The 26276-nt window shown below is 41.6% G+C and overlaps 1 protein-coding gene across 8 annotated transcripts in view; it reads right to left on the bottom strand.

The window, feature by feature from the left end:
* Positions 1–26276, bottom strand: part of PSD3 (pleckstrin and Sec7 domain containing 3) — a 429912-nt gene that overhangs the window by 52149 nt on the left and 351487 nt on the right. For all 8 annotated transcript variants that reach the window (XM_070408519.1, XM_070408520.1, XM_070408522.1 and 5 more), the window contains one exon: positions 4369–4439. In XM_070408519.1, the coding sequence (XP_070264620.1) occupies positions 4369–4439 (71 nt within the window). The remainder of the gene's footprint in view (positions 1–4368; positions 4440–26276) is intronic.

Genomic DNA, 26276 nt, shown 5'->3' with positions numbered 1-26276 from the left:
GTGTCTGTCTGCCCTTCTGTCTTTCCCCCGTCTCTCTTTTCATCCTGGCTCTGGGCTCCTTCACTGTCTGTTCCTCTCCTGCCACTGGCTCTCTCGCCCATATTCTCCTCACTCCACAAACTGAGTGACATCATCTACTCCATGGCTGAAATTACCAACGACTTTTATGGCAGATTCTCCAGATCCCTCCTCAGCTTCAGATCTGATATTAACAGCTGCTTGTTGGACAGATCCATTTATTATTCCACAGACACCTTGAATTCAACACTGCAAACCCAACTCTCCACTTAGACCGTGTTCTCTCTTCCCGCTACCCCTACCATAGTTCCAGCTGATCTGGTCTCACCCCCATTAAAGACTTGTTGGTAGCTCCACAATGCTCCAAGATAAAACCTCAACTTTTAAACACAGCCTTCTGGGCTCCTCATCATCTTCCCAGGACGCCCTTCACGCCACTGAACTGGCAGCTTCCTGAATGTCCTGTGATGCCACCCGTCCAGGCACCTACACAGATTCCTCCCTGCCTGGATCCTCTGTACGACTAACTTCTGTCTTTTCAGTGTAGGTTTAGATATCATTTTCTTCATGGATTCTTCCATGATCTTCCCTGCTTTTCTGAGGCTGTTGCGTGTCCTTCCAGATGTGTTTCCACAGCACACTGCCCTCTTTGTAGCACACATCAAACTGCACTGAAATGTCTTTTATCTGTTGAACTCTTCAGCTCCTTTAGGGACTATATCTTGCTCACAATCCACTCTCCAGGGTGTACATTTTGAAGAACTGGCAGAGTCCTAATCTAACACGCACATTCATTATTGATTTGTTTCCTGTAATGGCCCTCCATCAGAACAGCAATTTGTTAGTCAAAGTTCGGCTAAGTCATGAAAAGGTGGGAATGGTGGTGGAACTTAAGTGTTCTAGCGAGACCTTTAAGAACAAATGCTAGGTCCTATTATCTCTGTATCTCCACACCTGGTATAGGCCCTACCCACAGTGTATGCTGACTAAAGTCTTTGCCACACTGAATTAAGCCAGTCTTGGGCTAGAGCAGTGGTTCTCAACCTTCTGGCCCTTTAAATACAGTTCCTCATGTTGTGACCCAACCATAAAATTATTTTCGTCGCTCCTTCATAACTGTAATGTTGCTACTGTTATGAATAGTAATGTAAATATCTGATATGCAGGATGGTCTTAGGCAACCCCTGTGAAAGGGTCGTTCGACCACCAAAGGGGTCGGAACCCACAGATTGAGACCCGCTAGGCTAGAGGAACAATGGGCCCTTTCTCATTCCCCCTTGTGGGGAAGCAGGAGACTTGGTTGGAAAGTTTGTAAGGAGGAAATTCTGAGGAAAGGAAAGTGTGCAGAAGGCCGCCTGCCCTGTTTATTGGAATTCCGACTTAGGGAGACTTAGCGGAGTGTGGAAGGTGGGGCCCCTAATTATCCCTTGACCTTTCAAACAAGTCTGTGTACAAGCGGAGCCCCGGGTGTTTACTGGAATCCTTATGCTTAATCTTCTCGGTGTCCTTGCTTAAAGGACATTACAAGCACATGTGCCTCCCAATATTACTTACCCTGCTGATTGTATCTAAAAGATAAACTTTATCTCAAACTGCTGCTACAATAAAAGCCTAAGGAGGCAGGCAATCGAGGCTGCCAGGTTCCTTTAGCCCGGCAGTCCCTCAGCCCTCTCTTCCACAGCAACGTTGTTGTGTCAGAGTAATCAACTCATCCGTCCCTCAGAGTCTGCTGGTCAGCCCCGGCAACCTGACTCAAATAAGAGAGAACTGGCTAAAGGAGGGAAGGAGAGAAAGGTGCCTACTTTTTTCTCAGCCATACCTGAATTCCAGGAATGTTATACTGGCATCGAGAGCACAGAGGGAAGGGCCGTGTGCATTCCTAGGGCACACGCCTTATCCAGCAGGTTCTGTGGGAGGGGCTGCCTGGCCTGGGAGTATGATGCTGCCTGAATCCTTTGAGTACTTGGGTGTCTGTGGAAGCAGCACACAATTCACAGGCAACGAGTCTGAAATTCCTCCGGGACGTAACACTGCTCCTTTTGTAAAGTGGACAGTTTATGACACTGTGACACCTCTTTCGTCTTCATGATATCTAGTTATTTGAAACATAATTTTCATGTTTCTACCACTTGCTATTCCCCATTCATCCTATAATCCAAATGTAAAAAGCTGTCTTGCCATTCTTTGAACTGCCATATCTCTAAGTCTGCTTCTCTGGCTAAGTGCTTTGGATCACCGCCTGGCAAACGCCTGCTCAGCTCAAGATGTATTCATCTCTCAGGGAGGCGTTCTCTGACCTGTGCAAGCTTGATTAGGGAGCCCTATTCAGTAAGACTTTTTCATTCCTCCATTAATTTATCTCATTGTGTGATGAATGTTCAATTTACCCATTTCTCCTCTTGTTTTGTGAGCTCTACAGGCAGAGATCGGGTCTTAGTAATCTCTGGAAGTCCAGTATTTAGCATAACAGAGTACTTGACATGTGATGAACTCTGAACGGTTATATGAGGATATAAACTCCAAACTGTACAAACCCCAAATCACCTTGCAACACAGCATACATTGCATCCTACAGAGCTTACTTTGTGTGCAGCAGCTGCCATCGTGTGCTGATGACAGACTCAGCAAGGTTTGGGAGTAGCCAGCAATGCAACATCAGGAGCCTTTGTAGGACACAGCCTGCAGCAATCCTGAGCCTCCTACACACTCTATAACTCAGAGGTAGCTCAAAGGAGAAGTTTAAGAGCCTATGGCTACTATGTCTGGTGAGTAGCTCAAGATCGCAAAGGTCCCTTTGCTCTGACCTTCACCAGTGCTTGGCATTTCCAGATGTATACATCTTCATTTCTGCAGTGCCTTTTTGCTTTTTACATTTTACAAACCAGGAAGAAACTAATTAAAAAATCAGAGTAGATATATCCATACAAGACCAGGCCTGCTGTGATCAGGCTCTTACTGACTGATGAGCTCGTCTCTAAGATTTGTGCGAAGTTTCTGGGAACACATATTGATTGATTACTATGATGAGATTTCAAGCACCTGTCCAGCGGTTCTCAACCTGTGGGTTGAGACCTCTTTGGGGGTCGAACGACCCTTTCACAGGGGTCACCCAAGACCATCGGAAAAACACATATATAATTACATATTGTCTTTGTGATTAATCACTATGCTTTAATTATGTTCAATTTGTAACAATGAAATTGGGGGTCACCACAACATGAGGAACTGTATTAAAGGGTCGCGGCATTAGGAAGGTGACCTGTCACATTTTTTTTTTCAACTCTCCTTTTCAATGGAGGAGACTGGGTCCCAAACATGACTACCCTTTACAGACTCGTTCTCAACCTAAGTGGATCCTTTGTAGCAATGCTTGCATTCTTAACAGATTCAAAGGAAATAACAAGCTGATAGGCCATAGCTCTACTTTGCACTTGCCTACACCAATGCATCATTTCCTTTGTGTCCTATGATTCACTGTATAAGAGGAATTTCACGCAACTTTCCCCAGAACCATATCTGCCACACTCCAGAGGAACCACACTATGGAGATGCAATCTGATTTTGGAGTGCTAATCCAAACTGATGTAGAAGCTTCAAGGTTTACAAAGTCTACTTTCTCTTGTCCTTAGTTCTTTCTCTTCTATATCTGCATGAGTCCAACTCAACTCAATTCACTTCCTGAGAGAGTAGACAATGAGACAGGAAAACCTGGTGACCTGGAAACAGCATCGCTCTTTGCAACTCTTTTGTCAAATGTTGAGTGCAAGAGTATTTGTCTCTCTTCCCAGGCTCAGCCTGGGATGGAGTGGGTGGAAATCCTGTGGCGAGGTATTCAATGAAATGGTTTTGCCAAGGGCAGCCATGTCCTTTATAGAGATTTTAGAGAAAATGAAAAAATAAGGCAAAAGAATAGGATTAAGCTGGGGAAACAGCTGTGATATGTGAAATTTAATTACAAAGGGTTGTTCCCTAGAGAAGCAAAACTAGTTGAAAGGACTAATGTGGACCCAACATGTACACACATGCTGCTCTGGAGGAGGCCAAAGGAGTTGTCTTATACATTAGCAGCTGTATTGAATCCATGGGGAAATAAAGACAATACACGATAACTGACCACCTAAAAGCATGGGTATCTCCTAATATCAACAATCATCTGCATATTTCCCATTGTGTTGTCCCTTAAAAGTGAAGTGTATAATCTCCAAAATAATTGTTTCACTAGAAACAAAACAAAAACTTAAAAAGAAACTTAGACATCAATTACACCGTCTTTTGGGTGTTTGTACAAAGTGAGTATCTTTTGGGTAACTTGTCCATTATTTCAGTTTTGATAAATAAATTAATTTTTACCTTTTGCAAGTAAAGAATTGTTCCCTTGAGTACAGCATAAAAGGTTTTCCATCCCCGCTTTCCTCTTGGAGCTAGAAAGGAAAAAAATGGAAAATTTTATTTGACAGAAATTAGTATTTTGGAAAGAGAACCTAAATGATCAACATGTTCCTGATTTATTAGCTACCAGAACAAATAATGAGAAGTAAAAAAGTCTCGGTTTTACATGTAACAGGCAGTATTCTAAAAATGTTTTCCATGAATGATCTCATTGAGTCATCACAATAATCCGGAGAGGCAGGTACTAGTCCTCTTGCTTTTAGCAAAACTGAAGCACAGAGAAGTAATCTCTCATGGTCACATAACTAGGAAGAGGAAGCAGGAATCTGAGCCCAGAGGGCATTGCTCTCTAGTCTGCACGCTAGCAGAGAGGACTTAAAGACTGGGACAGCAAAAGAGCACACTGGAAAAACATATTAGTCCAAGAGAATGTTCAACAGGCTCCTGTGCCACAGCCTTATGGCTTTGCTGAAGTTTCTAGGGATCATAAGAAAAAAGTCTCAGGATATAAAAGGACTCCTCTTAGCATTTTCCCCACACACCCACCAACCAGATTATAACTTTAATTATTATTAGTCCTACGCCAACCTGCGATACTTCTGCTGCAGGGTGTGCTGCTCTGTAACATAATTTCTTGAATAAGTTTCTCTTTCAGGAGACTGTGAATGACCTGAGAGCAGGTATCCTTCATCTTTAGAATTCACAGAACCTCGCATCCTCATAACATTTCTCCAAATGAATTTTTCTTTCAGAGACCCCTTCTATTCCTTTTCTTTCTATTTTCCTGGACCACAAAGTCTGTAGAATTTCTCTATTGAGCTATATAAATTTTTTCAGACTGTCACAAAGCAAAAGCACAGATTAGCAATAAGTTTATTTATTCTTAATTTTAATTTGGACAGACATGACATTTTTCTAAACATGCCTATCCAAATAGGAAGGGAGGGCTACTTATCTTTATTCCTTTATCAACTATTTGGCTACCTTTAGACTGTCTTTAACTTGGGCACCTGATTAAATTAGGAGGTACATTATTCTTAAGATTTAAATCCTTTAAATCTCCTTTGACTGAAGACTCAAGAATTATTAGGTCTGGAAAGTGGGTGAATATTCCACCTATGAACACGGTGCTCTTGCCAACACCATGCTGAACTATCCACCTGGAGCAAAGGGACTCAAAACATCCGCTCTGCAGGTTTCCAGGGGAAATTAAAAAAATTTGTCCCATCTGCTTTCCCTATGTAAGGGTTGAAAAGTGTGTATTCAAAAATAATCATAAAATTACCATAACCTCCTTTATAAAGAAAAACCTGACTACCATAAATAGAATCATGTATGACAAATACTGGCTATTTTCAATGATGTCAAATGCTGACATAGCTGATGTGAAGACAGTACATGCACAAGTGACCTCGGGAGGCGGGTGTTGCTGCAAAGCGGGACCACCGCGTGGCGGAGGCGCCTGACTCAAAAGCAGACCAGCTGGGACCTGGGCCTTGCCAAACTTACCCTCTCAGCCACCAACCCCTAACTGGGGAACTCTGACCAGTCCCTCAAACTCTCGGGACTTCAGCTGCTTGGACAATCCACATAACTTAAGGCAAAGCACTGGGACTAATGCCGGGAAGGAATTTAGAAATACACACCATTTTTGTTTCCTGTAAGAGAAATGTAGGACCTATATTTTAAAGGCTTTCTCCAAAGCCCTAAAACTAGTATAGTGGCATCTTGAGATTCCTTCAGTTCTAAGATCTATAAATCAATTTTTCTACTTTTCAAGTAGAAATCTCCTCTCTATGAATCCATGCACATGTTCACAAAAATCTGTAACAGCTTTGTCATCCCCACACTAAAACTACTAGAAACAGATCCCAAAGATCTCTCCAACTAAAATGTGATCTTAAGACACCCAGGGGTGACCAATGCTAATGCACTGACCTTTAGCCCTGCATTGCATTCCATCTCCCATAGAAATGTCAAACTTAATCTTGTTTTTGGTTAACATTAATTTAGTTGTTTAAACTTAAAGGAAGCAACCAATCCTCCTAACAAGATAACTTGGAAGTGCTCAACAGGATATAGCCAGTGTGCTATAAAAGCACTGCTCTAGATGATTTTACATGTATTAACCCATTGAATCCACACCATAATTCTAAAAATAAGGCACTATTATTACCTCCATTTTATAGATGAGATGGTGTGGGCATAAATGAGTGGAATTCAGGGAAGAAAGGGACCAGTAAGCATTAGAGCAGGCTGGGAAAGGTTCAACTGCCCTGATTTTAAAGCCACACATGCAGACACACAGGTACACACACACACACACACACACACGCACACACACTGCCTCTATGGCCTTTGCTCCTTGGTGAGGCTCCTCGTGTGAAACACATGGGCTCGACACCAATGAATGAGGGGCATTGTTGCTCACAACGGTGACTGAGGAACGATAAACCTGATTGCATAGCACATATTAAGTATATACAGCTGGGGAAAGAGTTGTAACTGTAGTTACATAATGAACATAATGAGGGAGATTATTGATTAGAATCCCATTGTATCCTATTCAAAAGCTTTATTTATAAGGAGGTAGGAAGTTGGTAGGCAGATGTACTTTAACAAATCTGGTTGTCTACTGTGAAAAGGTGTTAATGAGCTTGATCAAAAAATCCCATTTTATGCACTAGACCATGCTTTCATGATCATTGTATGAATACTCAAAGTCCAAAGATAATCGATTGCTTTATTTCTTCTTAAGAATACCAGAATCTTGAAATACTTTAATTTTAATCATCTGCCTCCAACCTTAGATGATGGCATCTATTACTTTTTTTTTTACATTACTAAAATGGACATCATTATTTTTCTATAAACAGCCATTGTCTGTTTAGATTTACTCTCATGCTTACTATTACCTTTATTCATTACTGCTTTCTGTACCTCAGATGGATTTTTGGAGGCCATTTTCAAGTATTTCTTGAAAGCTATACTGAGACCTTTTTTTTAGTGAGAATCTTTTGGTAGTATATATTTTTATATTTTTGTTTATATAAAAATGTTTTTATTTCATTAAAAATTCGAGGTGGACAACTACTTTTTCTTATGAAGGTATTATTTTGCTATCTTTTGGCTCTCATCATTGTTGGGATATCAATCTTGAGTCTAAATGTAATGTCTAAGTATAGGTTTCTTTTAATTTATCCCACTCGGTCTTCTTTAGGCTTCCTGTGTATCATTTCCCAACACTCTAGTCCTTACATCTTTGAATACTGTCTCTCCTCCATCGTGTCCATCATAACCTCAGACACTCTAACGTCTCACTCATTCCATGCTCTTTCATGCTCTCTATCTTTTTCTCCCTTTGTACTAAAAGCTGAAATTATATCTCCAGTACTCCTCCTTGGGCCCCTACGTACAGAGATGCCTTGAGGGCTTTAGCAGCCCCAGAGTTAGCTTACTTCCCTAGATTTAAAAATATTTTATTACTTTCAGATGTTTTATAATGGAAGAGTTTCAGAATGTGTAGGCCATCATATTGCCAAGAATAGATTCTCCAGTTCTTTTTCCTTCTTCTTTTTAAAAATAAAACATTTATTCACAAATTTTGTAATCTAGTGAGAATTCATTTGGAGTAGGAGAGAGGAGAAATTAGAACAAGGAACAGCAGTAAAGGGGTTATTACAATTTCCCAGATGAGAGGAAGAGGCCAAAATATGGCTAGAGATGCACAATCAGTTAGGACAAAGAAATGGAAGGTAAGGGGAAGGCAGCAATGTTACCTGAGCACCCGTACAGTGGTACTCTGGCACTGGGCTAGCTTCATAAATGTACATTCTATTTGAGCCAAACAATTCTTTCAGTTGGAGATTATTGCCTCTATTTCTCATTAATGTCTCCATTATTAATTACATTTGCAGTTCTAAGAGGCAGAGTAAGCTGCTGAGGAGGCTACCTATCTAAGGATTTCAAAGCTACTGTACAGGGCAATTCAGATGAGGAAACATGTTCTAAGGACACATTAAGAAGGGAAAACTTTCCAGATGGCAATCCTTTGCAATGGTGGATGCAGGATGCAGGGAAAGGAGAAAATGAGAAAGGAGGGGAATGCAGGTCAGGTACATTCTCTAATCTCTCGGAACTCCAGGGCCTTCAAAGGTCAACCTGCTCAAAGGTGCGGATTTCAGACTGAGGCACACTCCCTATGTCTGCCCTCTCAGATCTTACCGCCCAGCATTTCTGCAGCGTAACAGCAGCAGTGAACAGTAACTGAGCACACACTGTTTAAGCACTGCTCCAAAAGCTGAAGCCCACACCTGCCTGAGGGAGCCACTATTACAACCATGCTATAGATGTGGAATCCAAGACCCCGCCTAACCTGCAACACTTGGTTCCCCACAGCACTGACCACTTTCACTTGGCAGGTGTTGGGACCCAGGGCAGGCTGCCCCCAAATATCCCACAATGGCACATTGATTACTTTTGATTTTAAATTACTTGATAAACAGCCAGTGCAAGAAGGGCATGTCGACCCTTTCCTGTCTTGGTGAATGCAGGAAACAAACCGCCCCTGTGCAGGGTGTCCTTGCTCCAGCAGGGCTGGGCGAGACACCCTTATCACCAGAGCTATGAAATCCAGGCCAAAAAGTGTACACAAACCCTTGTCGCTCCTTTATTAATTTACTACACAAGCCCAACTGTGTAGAGTCCTCACTAATGAGCACCCACACCTAAGTATCTTTGTCCTGTCATTTCTTGACAAATTTACTGTTCTTTGTTGGAAAAGTATAAAAAGCTGGCTGGTACATCATTTCTGAGGGCATCATTTATGATCTGCAGTGCACATGTATTAAATTGATTTTTCTCTTGCTAATCTGGTCTTGTGTCAATTAATTAGTCCAGCCATAAGAACGCAAGAAGGGTAGAGCGGGAATTTTCCCCTCCCCAAAATAGGGAAAGACCAATTAAACCAGACTCAGGCTACAATGTCTTCGTTACCTCTGAGATGTAAGGGTAAAATAAAAATTATTTAAGAGCTGATTCGGCATGGAACCTGACCTATCAGAGAAAACACAGCCCAATCAGGATTGAAGGGATACCCATGGCAAACAGTCTGTACAAATGAACCAGTACCCACTCCCTGACTATTAGCCCTGGGGGCGGGCTGTTTTTTACCCACCGAAGGTAAAAATAAGAAATAAAATAAGTAAGCAGGCTTCTGTGATTGTTATTCTATGTTACACACACACACACACACACACACACACACACAGAATTTACATTTTTGCACAAGAAAAAATTGGCAGTTTTTCCAAAGATGGATGATATAGGAAATATTAAATCTTCCACATTACAAACCAGTTCTTATTAATTTTTTCATCTAATTTTTATTATACATTTGAAGACATCTTTTTGAAAATATAAAGTAGAATGAACAATACTTTGGCTTCAATTATTATCACCAAACTATGTAAAATAGTTAAATGCATAACTGGGAAAGAAAACAGGTTTGTCAGCCTTCTTTTATAAAGAGAAAGGTACAAAATATTCCTGAGTAATACTATCTTCCAGAAATAAAAATTTTTAAAAATCCACCAAAAGGTATAAACTTCAAGCAAAAGTTTATATTTGCATGCTGTACTCTCCCAACGCTAATTTCTTCTGAACTGAACTGTGAACAGATTGTGTTTAAGATCTTACTGTTCCAATTTTTATTTTATTCAAAGGGCAGATAATTTTTTCCTACATGAAAATCTCATCCTGTTTTTGACCACTTCTCACTATGGGTTCCTTAATCGTCTACTTTTCCCTTTTCTTCAAGTGTAGTATCAGAAAGACTTAATATGCATAGAAAGACAGTACATACATTGCTTATTTTTCTTTTAATATACAAACCTTTCCTGTCTGTTGGCTTGAAAAACAGTCTTCCCCTGACAAAAATACCATTTGCCCCCTAAAGAGTAGAGAAGGTCAGTAAGCCATATCCACCCTAATGAGAAAGAATTCTTGGGTCATGCATGGCCTGCCTAGCAAAGCAGGCCCTCAGAGGCCAGACAGCAAGGGAAATGAAAGATGTGATAGTTCTATGCAAACTACCTTCCTATTAATAGGGAGAGACATTTGAGATATAATGCAATACCAAGGAGGGCATTCCAAAATAAATCCAACACCTTGCTATACTGGAAACAAAGATGTCCTCAGCAAAGCTCTTCTACGGTAGTACAATTGGGATACAGATAGATTAGACTTGTCAAAGGCACAAGATCTTTTTATTTTTTACTAGAGGCCCAGTGCACAGATTCGTGCACCAATGGTGTCTCTCGGCCTGGCCTGCAGAGATCAGGCTGAAACAGGCTTTCTGACTTCCCCTGAGGGGTCCTGGATTGCACCTGGTTCTCAGGTGACGCACCCCAGAATCAGGCTCCCTCCTCTCTGGTTCCAGGTGCGTCACTCAAGAACCGCAGCTGTCAAGGCACCGCAGCACAGAAGCTCCTGCATTGAGCGTCTGCCCCCTGGTGATCATTGCATGTCATAGCTACCGGTCGGATGGTTGCTTAGGCTTTTATAGATATGCATTACTTTACTTAATATTTAACAGCTTTATGACCAGCTATACTTTTAACCCCATATTAATGATTAGTAAACTAAGATACCTATAGGGCTTGAGGTCAGGGAGTAAAAGAACTGAGATTCAAATCTAGGATGTCCATGTACTGCATGTTCACATCCCATAGATAATGCTCCATGAGAACCCCTAGATTGCTTGGTGAGTGTAGAATCATGAATATGGAACATGATGAACTAAATGATAAGTAGTGTCGATGTAGAAAATTTAGGCAGTTATTTCATCCCATGGATAATGAATGGTCAGTCTTGAAGGAATAGTATTAAACACAACACAACAAATGTTACAAAGTTAAATGCCTATACAGGCCCCGTAGATAATGCTTAACATAGAAATGATACTGAAATAAACTACCAGCCATTCCTGAAGACTGGAGAGCACACTCCTCTATCTAAGGAGCAATGTCCCTCAGTCTCACTGAATGACCACACTGGAAAATAAACCTAACCATCTGATTTTTCGGAGAGGTTAAAAAAAAGAAAGGATCTTTATGGAAAATATTTTATTTTTTTAAATGCTGGTAACTAATTAAAATACTTGTTAAAAGACACTGTAAACCAAATAAGACCTGCCAGCAATGACTTGCCAAAGACATTTTTAAAGTTGCTCTACTTCCCTAGTGACAGTATCCAAAATTTGGGCAAAATTCTTTTTTTTTAAATTTATTTTTATTTTTTTAAAATATATTTTTATTGATTTCAGAGAGGAAGAGAGAGGGATAGAGAGAAACATCAATGATGAGAGAGAATCATTGACTGGCTGCCTCCTGCATGCCCCCTACTGTGGATTGAGCCTGCAACCCTGGGCATGTGCCCTTGACTGGAATCGAACCTGGGGCCCTTTGGTCCGCAGGCTGACGCTCTATCCATTGAGCCAAACCAGCTAGGGCTGGGCAAAATTCTTAAAGTATCTCTCTTACAGGATGAAGAGATATGCTACCTTGGTAGGAAGCAAACTCTTAAGTCTACATTACTGAGGCAGCAGAAGGTACAACTCGGGCAGGGGGAGTTTGCCTTCTGTGGTTGGTTTGCAAAGGAGTTAGATAAATTAAAAGATGATAGCCCTACAAATCATTAAGTGAAGTTAAGGGTAATCCTTGCATATGTATCCCTAACTTTCTTTCATGAAATATCCTCAGGAACCACCATAAAGCACTATTAAATCTTAATAGAGTAACTCACACACTTTCAGATTACTGCTTGAAGTAATGAGTCCAAGCTGTGCACAACAGAAGTTACTGCGGGAGATGAGTCACACCACATTAAACAACTGATAGTACTATCCCAGGTTTATAACAGAGTGGTAGAAATAAACTAGGACTATTACTCTCTTATTTTAATAAATAGCACCTCTGAAAATTAAGGCAATTGACACATTTTTGAAAAATCAGTTAGTCCTTATAACATTTCTCTTTAAGATTGGGTGCTATTACATGTAGTCAACCCTACTTTATAAGAGTGAAAACTGGGGGAGCCTTAAAGGAGTCAGAAGTATCACCTATACCTATTACTTTTCCCAGAAAAAGATTTCCTTCTTTTATGTGATAGGAATACATTTATATTGTTGATAGAGAACAGAACATGAAACAAAAGAGATTGGAAAATATCCTACCCCAGATGGCCCCTGGAGGGGTGATATTCACTCTGGATGTGGTTCTATTTCTTTAAGAAGTGAAAAGACTTTTACCCTAAATTAACCTTTCTATAATGGCACAGCATACCCTGGGCAGGCAGCCAGGAGCTTGGATTTTATTCGCACCCTGATGTCCATCCACTATTTCTCTGATTTTGGACAAGCCACCTAACATCTCTGTTTATAAATCTACAAAATGAATATGTCATCATCTACCATAATTACTTTACAATGATGTTACATAAAGATATTAGGACACAGACACTACCCCTAAAGAGTTCCCAGACAGAAGCAGTCACATTAACGATCTAACTTAATACAACAGGATAAGTTGTAAAACCAAATGGTGGCATGGCACAGACCTAAGGAAAATCACAACGGATTTCAAAAGAAAGGAAGAAGTCATTAATTCTAGTACTGAGTAAAATTTGGAAGCCAGAGATTTTGAATGAGGATTTAGTTTTCAGCAGGACTTTGAAGGAAAAAAAGGGCATTTCTTTTGACCTCCATCATCTCTACCATATATTTGGACTAAGACATTGAATCAAAATAGGAGTCCTAATTATGGAAGTCTCACAACATTGTTAATCACCACCACCCTTTATCAAGATGACCTCTGGACAGAAATGTCAACATGGTATGTTTTATGGAGAGCATCTGGTTTGAAATTCTGGGTTCACCTGAGAGACCTTGGGCACGTCACTCAGCCTCTCCATGTTAACCTCCTTTCTCTGTAAAATAGAAGTAAAATAGTACCTACTTCATAGGGTTACTCTGAAAATTAGATGAGCTAACATACACCTATCCTTAGAAGCGTATTCTTTTTAAGTTAAGGATACTGTCTACAAAAAAAAGTGCGTCCAATTTTCAGGTTAAAACACAAAGACTTACTCTTTAAATTCCATTCATGCATTCTGATTTTTTCTATATTAAAGTCACTCTTTTGAGAAGAAAAGAACCCCTGACATTTATTGATGAATTTTTAACAGAAAGGAGGTACACCTTTCACCCTTAATTTAAGGGAGAGTGGAGTGCAACACACAACATATTTATTGTTTCTATTTTGTCCTGGGCCCTGCCTTGACATTGGAGAGGTCAAATGTGAATGTAAGCAATAAAAATAAATCATGGGGGAGGGGGAAAAGCTGACAGAGAACATTTCACCTAAGTGATAAGCTACAAAAATACACAGACAACTTATAAACCAGAATCTTTCTCTACCCGCCTAGGAGACGGTTCGCTGGCAGCCATCACTAGAAGCACAGGGAGAATATAAATGACCTGTGCTGAGGTGGGAAGGAGGGCAGAACATACAAGGACATCTCATCATAAGCTAAGGACACAGGAAGAAGTGTGAAGGCAGCAAGAAACACAATGACTCCGAGTATATAATTATTTTTTCAGGAAAAACGGAAGTACTAGCGTCACAAGAGTCTGTTTAGAATTTGGACAAATGAACTGCTGTACCTCCCATTCTCTCCAGCTAGAATGTCCCTTCCCCAAACATCATCATGACTTACCCCTTCACTTCAACCAGGTCTCTCATCCAAATGTCCCCTTGTCCTCCTGAACCACTCTATGCAACAGGGCACCTGCCCACTCCCTTCACTCTCTCCTGGATTAGTCACAACATCTGAAATGGCACATACAGATTTATCATTGAGCTCCCCCTACACTAGAGTGGAACCTCCAAGGATGTAATTTACTTGGTTTGTTGCTGTGTCCAGAGAGCAGATTAAAAACGTGAAAACCCCCCCACAGATATCCTAAGTAGGTATGTAAATTATGTGACTCAATAAATAGATGTTTTTAAAAAATGTTTTCTCTATCATTTAGGTGAAGCACATTAGAAAACTCAGATTGCTCAAAGAGAAGAGAAAGCAGGATAAACTTTTGGTATAGATTAGTTCAACAAGATGATGTTGGATATGAAACTAAGATACCAGTGAAAACTCGGGCTCATAAGGAACATATATAGCCCGACAACTTATGGTGGGTTTCCAAGAGTTATTAAAGAATTAATTTCTGTGGTAAGGTTGCCCTAGCGATGGAGGAAGCCAAGCTTCCTGCCTGCCCTGGCCGGCCCTGAGCTCCGCTCAAGGCTACAAAGTTTCAATTATAGAAGTTAAATAAATCCCAGATACCTGCTTCTAGCCTGTGGGCGTGGCCAGCCTGAAAATGGCCATCAGCCCCTCACCCAGGCTGGCCACACTCCCATGGGGTGAGGGTCCCCACTTGGGGGCTTGACCAGCCTGCAAACAGCCATCAGCCCCTCACCCAGGCTGGCCAGGCACCCCAGTAGGGACCCCCACCCTGAAGGGGGTGTGGCCAGCCTGAAAACAGACATCAGCCCCTCACCCAGGCTGGCCAGGCAACCCAGCGGGACCCCCACTGTGATCTGGGACACCCTTCAGGGCAAACCAGCCGGCCCCCACCCATGCACCAGGCCTCCGTCCTATATAATAAAAGGGTAATATGCAAATTGACCCAAACAGCAGAACAACTGGGAATGACTGGTCACTATGACACACACTGACCACCAGGGGGCAGATGCTCAATGCAGAAGATGCCTCCTGGTGGTCAGTGCGCTCCCACAGGGGGAGCTCTGCTCAGCCACAAGCCAGGCTGACGGCTGCCAGCACAGCGGTGGTGGTGGGAGCCTCTCCCGCCTCCTCAGCCGCGCTAAGGATGTCCGACTGCAGCTTAGGCCTGCTTCCTGCTGGCAAGTGGACATCAACTGAGGGCTCCCAGGCTGCCAGAGGGATGTCTAATTGCCAGCTTAGGCCCAATCCCCTCAGGGAGTGGGCCTAAACCAGCAGGTGGACATCCCCCGAGGGGTCCCAGACTGGGAGAGGGCACAGGCCAGGCTGAAGGACCCCCCCATCCCCAAGTGCACAAATTTTTGTGCACTGGGCCTCTAGTAATTCTTATAATCTAAAGGAAGATGTGGGAGAACTTGCTGTTTTTTTTAAACCATTTTAAAAAATTCAACACTGCAAAATGTTACTGATGTTCTGTAAGTTCATTGTATGTGAAAGGTATGAAACTCAACTCCAAGAAAATCAAGCCTACTAAATAAGGACTTTTCATAATTTCTTGAGTAATTTATAAAGCTCATTATAAAATGTAGAGCAAAGTGCTAACATAAAATGTAAGATTAAGTCACTACCTTACGTAAGCCTAGCTGAGAAGCATAGGTAACTGCTGAATCAGACAAGTAGGCTTATCAAGTGACACCAAATCAGATTTCTTCTATTTCACAAGCACCTTAGGACCTAGAATGTCAGTCAAAGACCCTGCTGAGCATGCATTTCTACAAAGAGCAATTCAAATAAGCTATCGTACCCATGGGCACCTTTAAAATAGGCTCCTGGGCGAAAGCTACTGCAGGTCAATAGGTACTGCTCTCCGGAGCAGGTGGCAGCAGCCAGCTGCTTCCCCAAGCGGAGGAGCTGCAGGGGAGATGTCAGCGTCTTCTCCGGAACCGCTCAGTCCACGTATTCTTCTTCTAAACTCTCCCAATCGACTATGACAGGGCTGGTTCTTCCTTAAACCCTGCCCACTGGTACTAACTGCTGTGAACTTAGTCCCAGTTCCTGCTTTATTCTCTGCTCACTAGTTACGGGGCAGACGGAGAAGCCATGAGAGGCTGTGGGCATAAAAGAATGAGTCTTTATTGCAGAAGCCAGTGGCCACATAGCCATACAGGCAGGCAGCCGGACACTGGCTGGTAAATACATACCTTTCCCACAAAGCAGTATCCGTGCCTATACCCACCGTTATTATCTGAGCAGTTGCACACTGGCCCCCAGACTAACTATCTTACATCATAGCGGTGCCTAAGCGCTCAGCTCTGTCTGAGCTCTCTAGCCTCTCCTGCACACAGAGGAGCTACATTCTCTGTGCCTACTGCCTCTTCTTCTCTGAGCTCTCTTCTTCTGTCCTGCCCAGCTCTGCTCTCTCACACAGACTTCTTCCACACACTGCAGCCGACTAGCTGGTCAGTAACCCACTTTTACACTATTTAGACAAAGAAGGCTTCGTGCCAGTAGCTACATCAATCACATTGGCTACCAAAGGGCACAGTGTACCGTGAGAGTGCTGTGTGGCCTTGCAGCCGCTCATGGGATCTTGATCTGATTACGATTCTCAGGCTCAGAGTCCTTGAACATCCCGTTTAGGCACATGCACAGAGTAGCCTTTGGCCATGCTGGTGTATTGATAACAAGGCCTCTATGCTCTCACTATCCGGGGACCTGGAGTGATTCCCACAACCATGTTCCTTACCACAAGGCTGCTCAGCACAAGGGCTGGAAACAGCCTATAGCCAGGGACTGCACCTAACGTGATGTCCTGCACGTTCATCTCTGCTTTTCCAACTCAGATGGAACTTCTTCCATTTACTTAGCCTCCCAGTGCTCCAGGGAAGTCCTTATGCCAATTACCAGGTGCTGCTAAAACATGAACCCTTGTTTGTTAACTGTCTCAATCATCCCCTATCTCTAACTCAGATATGGTAAAAACAGTACCACACCCACAGATAAACAAATTTTTAAGAGATGGAAAATACCCACCCATCCTGCCCTAAGTCATTATTATTTTTTTAATTAACACTACGGTGTCGGGTGAATTTCCCGCCAAAATATAAGATGGCGCGGGCAATTATTTAGGTTTCCCGCGCAAAATCAGAGTTAGTTTAAACACGTAATAATATTCACAAAACTCAAAACTAAAGACGTCCGGACACAAGAAGTATTTCTCAATAACTATTCTCTTTGCATGGTGAGATATCCAGGGATATCGGTTATAAAATGAGAAAACAATACATTGGTACCCTAACGGTATTGTACTCGACCAGCGCCATAAAGTGTTCTCTACTTACAAGGGATTTTTATGATACCTATTACCCCAATGGGTATGAAACGGTTCGCATACGCAGGTAGGTATCTTTGTGAACGGCAAACAAACAAATATTTGGTAATACGCAGTTACAATCGGCCCGAGTTTACACGTTTCCCGCACTCCACCGCAAATCTATATGAACCGAGTTAAGACGGCTCCCGCGGAGTACGCGCAATTCACGCGAGCCGGCTTAACTCGTTTCCCCCACTCCAAGTGTTAATAACCATGCTATAATAAATGTTTATTATACTTTTTTCTATTTGTCATTATTTTGAAACAATTTTTCTATATTTTTAGACATAATTATATTTCATTAGGACTTTAAAATATCCCATTGCATTAATGTCTATTTTAAATAAATGTTTTACAAAATATTGATTTTCCCTGATAACATCCTATATAATAAAAGCTTAGTATGCAAATTGTCCCCTTGACCGGAGTTCTGGGAGTTCGACCAGGGGGTGTGCTGGCTGGGGAAAGGGAGGGAGTCCCTAGGAACCAAAATTCGTGCACTGGGCCTCTAGTATGTTATATCTGTCTAGTGTCAATGGCTAAAATAAAGTAAATAAAAACATAAGGGAAAATAGCAGGAAAAACACAGAAAAAAAATATAAAGTCACCAGTCTCACCAACAAAGACAACTATGATTAACATTTTGGTATATAACCTCCCAATCATTTTACTATGCACATACAATCTGCCATACAATTGGAATATTGTCTCTCTTTTTAAAATTTCTTTATTGATTAAGTTATTACATATGTGTCCTTATCCACACATTACTCCCCATCCCTCCCTCATGCCCTCACCCCCCTGTTGTCTGTGTCCATTGGTTAGGCCTATATGCTTGCATATAAGTCCTTTGGTTGATCTCTCTCAAAAACACACAAATATATGTAATATATATATATATATATATATATATATATATATATTTTAAATTACTGCAAATAAAGATAATGTGTTGCTTGCTCTACCATACTTTACCCAATGACTCTTTTAGTGGCCATTAAGCAGTTTCTAAGATGATGACTACGATGAGATGATGATATTCTGTAGCTAAAAGAGCGATTAGGTTCTTTTTATGCATCCCTGAGTTAAACACCTTAACAGGCATCATTTGGTCTTTCTCACCTTAAGGCTTTTGGTTACCGATTCTCTTTCCAGAATAATCTTATCCACAATCTTTGTGTCCAAATATTTTTATGGCCTTCCTTTTTTAATTCAGCTCTACTCAGGTACAGTCTCTCCCTCCTTTTTTTCCCCATCAAGAGTGATGTACTGGCACGCAGCTGGTGCTCAAAAGTGTTTTCTAAAATGAATCAATGACCTATCTCATTTCAAAGCTCAAATTCTTAAGTCTATACAATCCAGTGGTAGATTTTTTTGGACATAAATTTCTATCACTGTCATTATTTCCTTTAGGAAACCAGTATTGCATTTTTAATTTCAAATTTTCATCAGATTACTGAAGGGTTTGAAACATTACATTACATTACATTACATAATGATAACAGAGCCATCAAGATTATTTTCTTCTTTCTCCTAAATGTTAACTGAACCAAAAATGTAAACAAAATGAGTCAACAGCACAAAAAGAATAATCAGATGCAGTGAAAACTGTGCATTCCTCTTTCAGAAGGAAACACGACAAAAATTCGGAACACAGGTTACTTTTTGGTGTTAAAAGACTGCAGTTTCTATTCCCCGGGTCCTTGTCAAAGCAGTGCTTCTGAGGAGAATGGTGGGTGGCCTCATTTAACCAACTTTACTCCACTGCAGGGAAGGGTGGCTTTTAAGACATGAGTGAAGGGATTAGCCAAAGAACATATAGGCACAACCCATGGACACAGACACATACCAGCAGTGTGGTGATGGCCAGAGGGCAGGAGGGTTTGAACTGGGTGGAGGTGGGCAAAGGGGGAGGGTGGGAAGATGGGGACTTCTGTAATAGTGTCAAGGCTAAAAATAAAGTGAAAAAAAAGAAAAAAAAAAGAAGCCACAATAAGAAAACAGACTCAAGAGCCTGATGACAATATTATAGTCCTTGAATATAGCCACACATCTTCCCTCAAACTAGTCTCTCCACTCCACCTTCCAGTACATTAATTAATAAAATTCTCTTGAGAGAGAAAGAGGGAAAGAGAGTATGTTTAAGAGACGGAGAAACACAGAGGGAATATGCATTCTCTTTAGGATCAAGAACAAGGGTGTCTGTCTGAAACTAATATATTGTATGTCACCTATAACTGAAAAAAAAAAATTTAATGCTAAAAGAAGAACAAGGGTGCCTGCTATTATCACCATTTGTATTCAACACTTAACTGGAGGGCCTGTAAATTTCAGTAAAGCAATAAAAAGAAATAAATGGTAAAAGGCATAGGAGCTGACATATGGCAATAAAAGGTAAAAGGAAAAAAAAAGACATGCACTATCAAAACGGAACTTAAAAATCTAAAACTTATCCTTTTAGCCTAAATGTAGAATTGTGAGATGTGTTGTCCATTGAAAACAGATAAAGTGCCACCAAAACTAGCCGATCAAGGGGCAAACTACTGCTTGAGAACTCAAAGGGCTGCCTCCTTGGTGCTGCTCTGTGACCCTGTATCAGTAACTTAAACCGCTTCATTATAGACCCGCTGCCACAGAACACCAAGAGGAGAGGAGGGGGACCTTAGTCTGGTTTTAAAATAACTGCTTTGCCTCCATTTAAAGAGTCTTCCTCTACTAGGATGAGACAACTGTCTTCTGGGGGGAAAAAACAAACCTATTCCACTTTTATTATGTCTTAATTATAGTCTCACTGTTCCTAGTGTTACACAATAGCAAAGAATTCTGCCAGCATTGTCATTAAAAACTATTTTCAGTATGTGTGACTCAGAACAACATCTACTCTCTCAAAGTTGACATGTGGGACTAAATTTGTAAAATTTTCACTGACAGGCAAATATGTAAACCCCTATGAAGTGAGTGAACCTCCTCAACCTTTTCAAGATGCTGCCCAACACACCTTAGATCCAGAGTATTGGAAACGAGATTGAAATATGAACCAGATATGGTTGTCACATCTTCAAAAAGCAACAAACATTTCAATATTTCAAATTAGAAACAAATCCAAGGTGGGTAAAATCACTGAATAATCTATACTGGAAATGCAATGTGATTAAAATATGTCAAAATTATTAAAGTGATCTGTCCACACAATTAACTCTCTGATTCACTTCCTTCCAACTCCCCCACTTCCATTTTCCAAAAGAAAACACTTTAACATTTGAACTGTTTCTATGGGTAATTTCCATCATATCACTAAACAAGGTATTGTATTAATAGATTATAAAATCTAGTGATTTTCTGTTGTGAGACATGAGGATTTAGCAAGCTTAACCACTCTATTCCATGTTCCCAATAGCTGTATGGCTTTTTATTTGCATCTCTCTCTCTCTCTCTCTCTCTCTCTCTCTCTTTTTAAATTTTGTTTTATTGCTTAAAGTATTACAAAGAATATTACATATGTCTCCTTCCCCCCCCCCCCCCCCCCCCGCTTCACCTTCCCCCCGGCCTCCCCTACTCCCCAGTCTTGTGTCCACTGGTTATGTTTATATGCATGCATACAAGTCCTTCAGTTGATCTCTTACCCGCCCCCCGCCCCACCCCCACACACACCCTCCCCGGCCTTCCTGCTGTAGTTTCAGCAGAGCATGCTAACAACATCTGTTTCCTAGGTTAGGCAATCTACACTGTCTTTCTAAGATCAGCAGAATGGCACTCTCTCCCTGCTTTCCTTCATTCCTCCTCTCTAGTTTTACCTCCTAATAATGAGATCTTTCCCATTTCTAAGTGTGAAAAACATACAAAATTATATTATTGTGGTGAAATTTTAAAATATTACACTATATAGATGATGATCACTAACTTTTGTTTTTTGGGTTTTCTGTAATTATTCCTGCACAGATTTCAGAAAAAAATCCTCAATTATTTATAAATTTCCTATGCAATCAGGCATTCTATTGAGTTTCTAGAAGTTTATTATGAAACATTAAGACAGCAAAAGGTTATCAAGAGCAATAAAGCAAACATGCATGTGCCATCACCTAATTTTAAAAAACTATCAGTACGTATAGTTGAACGGCTGGGCACTTCTCACTGAGTGCACGCTCCTCCCCTGCCAGAGGTAACCACTGTTCCATAGCGAAGGCATTCCTGCTAAAAACAGCTTTGCGTGCTTTAGAATGTGTATATGCACATTCTTCTGCAAGTTGATTTTTCATTCAATATTATGCTTGTACGATTCTTCCATGTGATTGGTTTTAACAATATGCTACAATTCGTTTGCTATAATCAGATTTTAGTTTCACCAGATGTCCTGTTATTCTATACTACAGCCTTGGATAAGACATTTAAGATCACTTTCCTCCTCAGTAAACTGGGGATCTACACTAATAAAAGAGAAACATGGTAATTGGCATACGACCGCTACCCTTCCCATTGGCTAATCAGCATATCCTTATGCAAATTAACTGTCAGCCAAGATGGCGGCCGGCAGCCAGGCAGCTGGAAGCGAACATGAGGCTTGCTTGCTCCAGTGACTGCAGCCTGCAACGTTCCCCGCCTGCCTTGCCAGCCTCTGAGCTGGCAGTTTGAAACATTCTAACAAATATAGGCTGGGATCTCAGAGCTGGAGTTATACATTGTTTCGATTATAGAACCGAAACAAACCAGATACCTGCTCTCAGAGCTAGAGCCAGAGCTAAAGCTGGCCCAGAATAAAATAAAAAAAAGGAGCGGTTGGGAGCTTTAATCAACAACCGTCAGCCTGAAAGCAGCCCTCAGCCCCTCAGCCAGACTGGCCAGGCACCCCAGTGGGGACCCCCACCCTGAAGGGTGTGTGACCAGCTGCAAACAGCCATCATCACCTCATCCAGGCTGGCCAGGCACCCCAGTGGGGACCCCCACCCTGATCCAGGACACCCTTCAGGGCAAACCAGCCGGCCCCCAGGCCTCTATCCTATATAGTAAAAGGGTAATATGCCTCCCAGCACCGGTATCAGCGGAGCCTCGAGGCCTCCTGGCACCAGATCAGCGTGACAGGGGGCAGGGCCCAAACCCCCTGATCGCCCTGCAGTTCTGTGCGTGACGGGGTACAGAGCCCCAACACCCCTGATGGGCCCTGCTCTGTGCGTGACAGGGGCAGCGCCCCAATCCCCTGATTGGCCCTGCTCTGTGCGTGACAGGGGGTGGTGCCGCAACCTCTCCATCGACCCTGCCTTGAGTATGACAGGGGGCGGTGCCCCAACCCCCCAATCAGCCATACCCTGAGCATGACTGAGGGTGGCATCGCAACCTCCCAATCAGCCCTGCTCTGAGCTCGACCAGGGGCTGCACCTAGGGATTGGGCCTGCCCTCTGCCACCCGGGAGCAGGCCTAAGCCAGCAGGTCGTTATCTCCTGAGGGGTCCCAGACTGCGAGAGGGCACAGGCCGGGCTGAGGGCCCCCCTTCCCCCCCCCCGAGTGCACAAATTTTTGTGCACTGAGCCTCTAGTAATAATAATAATGATACCTGCTTCATAGGGAGCCAATTAAATGAGTTAGTGCATGAAGTGCTAGGATAAAGCTCTAATATTGAGTAATCACTTAATTATGACTATTATTGTCATCATTTAGAACATTTTGAGTACCTTGTTTCCTGTTACTATTGATTTCCACAAGTATCTTACATCAGATTGGTAAAACTAAGAGCTTATATTGAATTTTATTTTTCATTCTATCTGACAAAAATCCAGAAGACACATTTTGTTTGCCTGATTTGACTGTTTAAAGCTTTTCCCTTAATTTCAGATTTAATGGGTTTGGTAAGCATAATTTTATGAGAGATACAATGTTTGCTTTTAATAATGATTTGTCTCCTGGAGGTAGAAATTCTGAACTGAGCATATCCACAAAAGGCTAAATAAATAAATAAAATTAAGCAAAGAAAACCTCAAGGTTTGTAAAATGTTTATATGAGAAATTATGGGTGCCATCTAACAAACTGAGTCTAGAGTTAATTAAAATAATGGAAGATACTAAATCTTAAGTCAGACAAGTGGTTATTTAGAGACAAGTTAGTCAGGTTTTTAATTTCTCCACAGAGTTTTGACCCAAATCATTACTGATTAAAAACTTTTAGTAATATGTGTCATCAGAGAACCTGGCCAGGTTTACCTGTATGTACAAATGCCAATACAGCTCTACCTATACTGAACATGATGAATCCCAATAAATGTCTATAGACTTAGCAGGATAAATATTCCCAAAAGGTTTCATTACACAGACTTCTCAAAAATTATTTGGAAACCATGTTCTATGAAATCTCCACTGTTGCTTTTATTTTTTAATATATTGAATATAAAAGTACTATATTTCAGAGCACATTAGACATGAATAATATAAAACATATTTCAATTTCTTATAGTGACCACCTCTCAAAAGAGAGAGGCAGATGCATTTAGAAACAGTTCAGGCATCTGGTACACGGAGATAAACCAGTTCAACCATATATGATTGAAAGTCCAAAAAACTGGGCTGGGGGATCATGGAGATTAGCTGGGAAGGTAACGAATCCCTTTCTGGTTGTCCAAATACAAATCTAAAGAGTTTGTCCTCGAAGACTTAGAATTTCTTATCGCTTTCACAGCTCAGTAAATATTTGGTCTCTTGAAGTCTAAGGCAACTAGAAAGATATTTCCTAACAAAAGGGATCGGTAACCAGTTTAGTTCTACTTATACCCACGAAAGATTAACGACTATAGAAACTACCCTATTCACCAATGTAACATCCCAGATATGACAGAGAGAAAATAATTAGGACCTTAAAAGAGCTACTGTAAATGTAACAAATATGCTTAAGGACATAGGAAAAAGCAAAATAAGCCAGTCAGATAAAGAAAAGTATCACATGATTTCACTTATATGTGGAATCTAATGAACAAAATAAACTAACAAACAAAATAGATCCAGAAATATGGAAGCACACAACAGAATGATGAATCTCAGAGGGAAGAGGGGATAGGGGGGCAGAAGAGATTAACCAAAGAACTTATATGCTTATACATAACCCATAGATACAGACAATAGTGCTGTGAAGGCGTGGGGAGGGGGCGAGGGTGAAGGGTGGAAGGGATCAATGTGGAAAAACTGGGGGAATCTAAGGCAGGAGAAGAAACAACCAGAAGCAGAGGCAGGTAAAAGGAAGAACTCAAACTGCTAAAAAGACAAAGCCGTGACACTTACAACTGCCCTAATCAACCAGTAGTTCTCAAAGGAAGTAACTGAAGTATTAAAGGCGTTTTACTGGCAGGAAAACCTCTGGCCTGGTACAAGAGGTTGTGATGGCTCAATTACTGAGAAACTCCCAGGTTTTAGACCTACACTCAGTGAAGTGCGGAGGGAACAGCTCCAGCTGGGGAATTCTCGCCAATCATCCTCAGCGGTGGCCCAGAAAAACATGGACAAAGGAAATTTCATCAACAGACTGAATCTGGCGACACGTTGGAATAAGTTAATCAAGCATGTTAATCCATCACTAGGGAAGTGATCAATGAAAAGATGCTCACCTGGGTCAGCTCTATTCTCCTGGCCCAGCAGGATGTAGTACAGTGGGGCCTTGACTTACGAGTTTAATTCGTTCCGTGACGGAGCTTGTAACTCAAATTACTCGTATGTCAAATCAAAAAGTGAACGAGTGAGACACGTGATGCTGGGCTGATGTTGCGGCGTTCACTGTGATGTTCGCTGCGCAAACTAGCGGTGGGGTATCTGAAGCTCGCTCGTAACCCGAATTTTAGCTCGCAACTCAAAGCACAAAATCGGCCGAGAGACGGCTCGTATCTCAAAAAACTCGTTAGTCAGGACACTCGTAAGTAAAGGCCCCACTGTAACCTTCCCTGGATCAATGATGGCTGTTTTGCTTCCTTTTTCTCCTTGCCTTGAACAGGCATTTTAAAACCACAGTTTTCTGTATGCTTCTAGCACTTGATACGAATTGAGGTATGTCGGTTATTGCTGTATTTTTCATTCAGCCTACAGAGTAAGCTACATCTCCACCCGAGGAGGCTGGACACCACCCAGCACCTCTCAGCCGTGGAGATGGAAGCCACAGCTGGACGTGGCATGGGGGACAGAGAATATACTCATAAAAAATATTGTGGTTATAAAGGAAAAGATTGTGGTTATAAATGAAAGATTGTCCTGTGTTTGGCAAAAGCACTGTCTGAACTTGATGTATGGAGAAAAGGTGTGTGTGCAGGCTGGGAAAAAAAGAGATGAATGTCCATTGCTTTGTCTACCAAGAACTCCCTTTCTCTGAGAACTGTATCTTTTTTTTTTTTAAAAATATATTTTATTGATTTTCTACAGAGAGGAAGGGAGAGAGACAGAGAGCTAGAAACATCAATGAGAGAGAAACATCAATCAGCTGCCTCCTGCACATCACCCATTGGGGATGTGCCCGCAACCCAGGTACATGCCATTGACTGGAATCGAACCTGGGACCTTTCAGTCCGCAGGCCGACGCTCTATCCACTGAGCCAAACCGGTTTTGGCAAGAGAACTGTATCTTATTCCTTCTTGAGGGAACTTTCCTCTTGCCGTCACAACCAAGTGGGTGCTGTCAATCACAATGTTCCATCCCGCAGTCATACAAATCAGAGTCCGGCCCCAGAATGTACTATAGTGG

Source organism: Myotis yumanensis, unplaced genomic scaffold, assembly GCF_028538775.1.
Source record: "Myotis yumanensis isolate MYYU_CA2020_CCGP unplaced genomic scaffold, mMyoYum1.0.hap1 SCAF_3, whole genome shotgun sequence".
Classification (NCBI taxonomy): domain Eukaryota; kingdom Metazoa; phylum Chordata; class Mammalia; order Chiroptera; family Vespertilionidae; genus Myotis; species Myotis yumanensis.
This window is presented reverse-complemented; position numbering and strand designations above follow the sequence as displayed.